This window comes from Lactuca serriola, chromosome 4 (assembly GCF_051521515.1).
Source record: "Lactuca serriola cultivar US96UC23 chromosome 4, Lser_US96UC23_V15, whole genome shotgun sequence".
In the NCBI taxonomy this organism is placed as follows: domain Eukaryota; kingdom Viridiplantae; phylum Streptophyta; class Magnoliopsida; order Asterales; family Asteraceae; genus Lactuca; species Lactuca serriola.
In genome coordinates this window covers 95,999,341-96,004,799 of record NC_136411.1, presented here as the reverse complement: position 1 = coordinate 96,004,799, position 5,459 = coordinate 95,999,341, and the positions used below count along the sequence as shown (strand labels likewise).

General features: G+C 34.0%; 1 protein-coding gene across 1 annotated transcript; it reads left to right on the top strand.

Annotated features, from left to right (window-relative positions):
• Positions 1–2,308: 2,308 nt before the first annotated feature.
• On the top strand, positions 2,309–4,106 carry LOC145102144 (cytochrome P450 77A1-like). The gene has a single exon (XM_079039508.1). The coding sequence runs from the start codon at positions 2,388–2,390 to the stop codon at positions 3,951–3,953; it is 1,566 nt and encodes a 521-aa protein (XP_078895634.1). The 5' UTR covers positions 2,309–2,387; the 3' UTR covers positions 3,954–4,106.
• The last annotated feature ends 1,353 nt before the right edge of the window (positions 4,107–5,459 follow it).

The window sequence follows — 5,459 nt, the reverse complement described above, 5'->3', positions numbered from 1 at the left end:
ATCCCCAATTACACAACTTGGTGGGCACATGATGAAAAAACGAGAACATTTTAGCATGAGGTGTAACCGTCTAATCCTATGGAAGATGACAATTTTAATGGATACTTACATTATGTGATGGATGCAATGGGTTCTACTGATGATATGATCCTTGATGCTGATGAACCTTTATGAGTGGCGTGCCAAAATTATTCAAAGTTACAAGGGACATCATAGTTGTTGAATTGGAAGTCAGACTTCAATATATTTGAATCAATATATTTGAAGCTGTGTATAATCATGTACTTCTAATGATCAAGCGGATGCTACCCCCATCTGAGAAACTAGTTGGAAACTTCTACGAGACAAAGTAGATTTTGAAGAAAATTAGACACCCTGATAAAAAAATTGATGCTTGCAAAAACCATTGCATGTTATACAATGGAACCAACTCTAACTTGTCTCGTTATAGAGTTTGTAGTCATGATCGTTACAAGAGCGGTGCACAAAGTTTGGTTCCTTAATTGGTGATGAGATACTTGTCAATTTCTCCTAGACTCAAAAGGTTGTATGTGACAAAAAAGATAGCCAATCATATGACTTGGCACTTTGAACATCGTACCTAATCGAGTTTGATGGCCTATCCCAGTGATGGTCAAGTGTGGAAGCATTTTGACTCGATGCATCCAGAATTTGCTTGCGATCCACGAAATGTTCGTCTTGGGTTATGTATTGATGGCTTTAGTCCAAATAACTCAAATTCGACTCCATATTCATGTTGTCCAGTATTTCTTTCAATCTATAACTTACCTCCTTGGATGTGCTTAAAAGATTCGTATGTTTAGTTAAGCATGATTATTCCTGGAAAAACGAGATTGGGTCAAAATTTGGATGTGTTTCTTTGTCCATTGATAGACGAGTTGAAAATGTTTTATAATGATGGTGTTGTTGTGTACGCTGCTTCACATAAAGGAATTTAGCGACAAATATCCAATGGATATGATGGGTTCCCTGAGATAGATAGCGACTGATTACCGACAGTTAATAGTGACAGAATCCGGGGATCCATTGAGCAATTTGTACTGTCGTAAATCCTTCATTGATCTGTTGCTAAATTCGCCGTTGGCAATTAGCGATAAGAGTTTTTCGACCGACAAATTTGTCTCCAATCTGTCGCTGATAGCCATTAGCGACGAATTAACGACATTTTTTTTCTGTCGCTGACACCTCTGTTTCTAGTAATGTATTCGTGAGTTATTTTTTTCGTTTGGACTATCTCTGTGTTATTTTTTTATTTGAACTATCCATTTGTTATTTTCCGTTCGGACTATCATCGTGTTATGTTGTTGTTTGACTGAAAAATAACATAATGGTAATCTAAATGAAGAAATTAACCAAAGTATAATCGGAACGAAAAAATAACACAATACTAGTACAAATGATAAAAATAAAACATTCATAGTCCGAACGAAAAAAAAAAACAATACAAAGATAGTCCGAACAAAAAAATAACATAATGATAGTCGGAACAGAAATATAACATAGAGATACTATGAATGAAAAATAAACACAAAGATAATCTGGATGACAAAAGTAATATAGGGATTATTGGACCGTAAAAAATAATACAATCATAGTCAGAACGAAAAAAATAACATATGAATAATTCGAACGAAAAAAAGTAACAAATGGACAATCAACTCAAAAAAATAATGGAAAGATAGTTTAAACGAAAAGAATAACACAACGATAGTCTGAACAAAAAAAAAATAAAATAATAATAGTACGAACCAAAAAAATAACATGAAATAATCGAAATGATATATTGGTCGTCAATAGGGTGTCTATATACAAGGATAGTTGAAAATATAAATTATTATCAATTACTAAAACCCCTGTCAATTAATATTGGAATGTCTATAAATTTGAAGACTTTATAAATATAAACAATCTTTTGTAGAACACAAAAAATATATTATAAGAAAAATACTTCAAAATAATAATAATAATAGAAAATAAAAAGACAAAAAAAATCAGAAAAATAGTCAAAATTCGTTTTGATGTTGATATTAGGGTAGTTAAGGACAATTAACGATTTTTAAAGTATGCAATTAGTAAAGAAAGACCCTTAAATACAGAGGAAGGAAAAATATATAAGTTAACTTTAAAGTGTGCCTGTTTATTGATGGAACTTTTGGAAAGGTGCATTAAAGGGTAAGTTTTTACCGCCTCTTGGTAACCCTACAACAACCACAACCTTACCACTAATAAATAGAATATGCTGCTCATATTCAATATATATATCAGTGGGTAGATATCAACTCATTTACTACTCATCGCCCTCTACACCCTAATTTTATGACCCTTCTATATTTATCAACTAAGTCTCCCTCACCATACACACTAAAATGGAATTTCTGGACTTCGGTTTCGCCTTTCTAACATGTCTCTTTTGTTGTTTGTGGTGGAGAAGCCACTTCACGGCCTCTCATAAGAGGAAAATCCTCCCACCAGGGCCACCAGGGTGGCCGATTGTTGGCAACCTTGTTCAGGTCATCCTTCAGAAACGTCCATTCATGTATGTCGTACGTGACTTGCGTGCCAAGTATGGTCCAATCTTTACCATGCAAATGGGCCAACGTACATTAGTCATCGTCACAAGCTCAGACCTCATCCATGAAGCCCTTGTCCAAAAGGGTCCGATTTTCGCTAGCCGGCCCCCAGACTCCCCTATTCGATTACTGTTTAGCGTCGGAAAATGTGCCATCAATTCTGCGCAATATGGTCCCCTCTGGCGCACCCTCAGAAGGAACTTTGTAACGGAGTTGATCAACCCCACTCGGATCCGACAATGTAGTTGGATTAGGAAGTGGGCCTTTGAAGAACACATGAAAATAGTAGAATCTGAAAACTCGCAACATGGGTTCGTAGAGGTGATGAGTACTTGTAGACTTACAGTTTGTAGCATTTTGATCTGTTTGTGTTTTGGTGCAAGAATTTCAAAGGAAAAAATCAAAAACATAGAGAGCATACTTAAAGATGTGATGATGATCACCTTGCCAAAGCTGCCGGATTTCATGCCTGTGCTCCTCCCATTCTTCCGCCGTCAACTGGTGGCTGCAAAGGAGCTGCGAAGGAGGCAGATGGAGTGTTTGGTCCCGTTGGTAAGAGCAAGACGAGCATTTCTGGAGAGCCGTGAAGATAATATGAAAAACCCTAGTGTTAACCGGCTTAAAGCTGATGATTTGGAGATGGTGAGCCCTGTTGGCGCTGCCTACATTGACTCACTTTACAATCTCGAACCAGCCGGCAGGGGGAAGTTAGGTGAAGAGGAGCTCGTGACGCTTGTGTCAGAAGTGATCAACGCCGGGACGGACACTAGCGCCACCGCTGTCGAGTGGGCGCTGTTCCATTTGGTGATGAATCAAGAAATACAAGAAAAGCTTTACAGGGAAATAATCGAAAAAGTTGGTGTAAATGGAGAGGTTCAAGAAAGTGACGTGGAGAACATGGCGTATCTAGCTGCGGTGGTGAAAGAGACTTTCCGTCGACACCCACCTAGCCACTTCGTACTGTCACACGCGGCCACTCAGCCGACGGAGCTCGGTGGATACGTGATTCCGCCGGACGTGAACGTGGAGTTCTACACAGCTTGGGTAACGGAGGATCCAGATGTATGGGAAGCTCCGGAGGAGTTTCGGCCTGAGAGATTCTTGGATGGCGGAGAAGGGGCGGGTGTAGACATAACCGGAATGAAGGGCGTGAAGATGCTGCCCTTCGGTGCCGGACGGCGGATTTGTCCGGCGTGGAGTTTGGGTACGTTGCATGTTAACATGTTGCTAGCAAGGATGGTTCATACATTCAAGTGGGTCCCTGTTCCGGGTAACCCACCAGATCCGACAGAGACTTTTGCGTTTACTGTAGTGATGAAGAATCCTCTGAAAGCAACCATTTTGCGTAGGGACATATCTTGAATCTATTTTACACATTTGTATTTCCCCTTTTCCTAATTACTAGTTTATTAAGATTACTTCTTTTGTATTTGAAGTTATCGTTGCTATATATTTGGGCCATACTCTTAGTGGTAATAGTAACTTTGGAATGATAATTTATTGTGTTTTGCTCAAGTTGGATTACAATACTAACATTAATTAATAATAATTTATGTTTAAAGAAGATGACGACGTCACTAAATATTTGATCATATAATCACTTATATCCTGCAATTATACGATTATTTAATATAGTAACGCTATTTATATTTCAAAACAACAAATATATTAAAAAGAGAAAAAATAGGTGGAACAGAATAATAACACAATTAAATGTAGAGTTGCATCCCTAGGAAACCAAAAAAAATATGATAGAAACACTAAGATAAATCTTCACCATCCATTTTGAATAACAAAATATTAATTAATTATTTAGATCATATTATTTTTTATTACAAAAAGTTAGATAATATCAATTTCAATCATATTATTTTTTAATCATATAATTTTGAATTATAATATCTTCAAGTTAAATTAAATTTTTTATTCAAAATAAATTTTAAATCATTATATTTTTTAAACTATTTAATTTTTAATAGTGAAAAATATAATTAAACATCATAATAATTATATCAAAATACTTTCAAAATCAAAACAAATTAAAGTTTATAAATATGTTTAATCATAACTTTTATTAATTATAAATATTTAGAATCGCTTCATTTTCAATCATATCTTTTTTTTCCTTATTTACATTGCCTTTTGTACACTCAAAACATTTAAATTTCCCCGGAATTAACAAAATTTCATAATTAGCTCTCAAAGTTTTGAACATAAATAAAAATAAATCTGAAACATTTATTTTTTCAATCTTAGGGTGTATCTCTAATATTATTAAAAGAGAACCCTTAATTCATCAATGAAACAATCACGACCTTTGATTGTATTTTAATCCTTTGTTTTTCACCATTAGATCATATTGCTGACATCATCATCCCCAAATAGAATTCAAACACAATTAAATTTAATTATAGAATCTTTAATAATTATAGAATATTTAAATTCAGAATTTATGTTATCTATTAAAGCTTATCATTTTATTTATATACCATATATCAGCTTCTTTAATTAATATTGTTTATAATTTAACTTCCTTATTTATAGCTTTTGGCTTCAAAATTCAAATCTGTTTAACTTTTTTTTTTTTTTTTTGAAAAAACTCATTAAATAAGCATATCAATAATTCGGTTATTAACGTATAAAATCTAATCTAATTCCATTAAATCAGCAAACTATTTGAGAGTTAAAATTAAAATTAATATTATTCATAATTTATCTCACAGTATATTCCAAATAAAATGAATCAGTTTGAGACATTGGTTTGAATTTTAAAACTCATTAAATAAGTAAGTCAATTAATTTGAAATTTTAAATCAATATAACTGATATCTTAATTTTTTTTCCAAATGAATAGCCGAAAATCTCTAA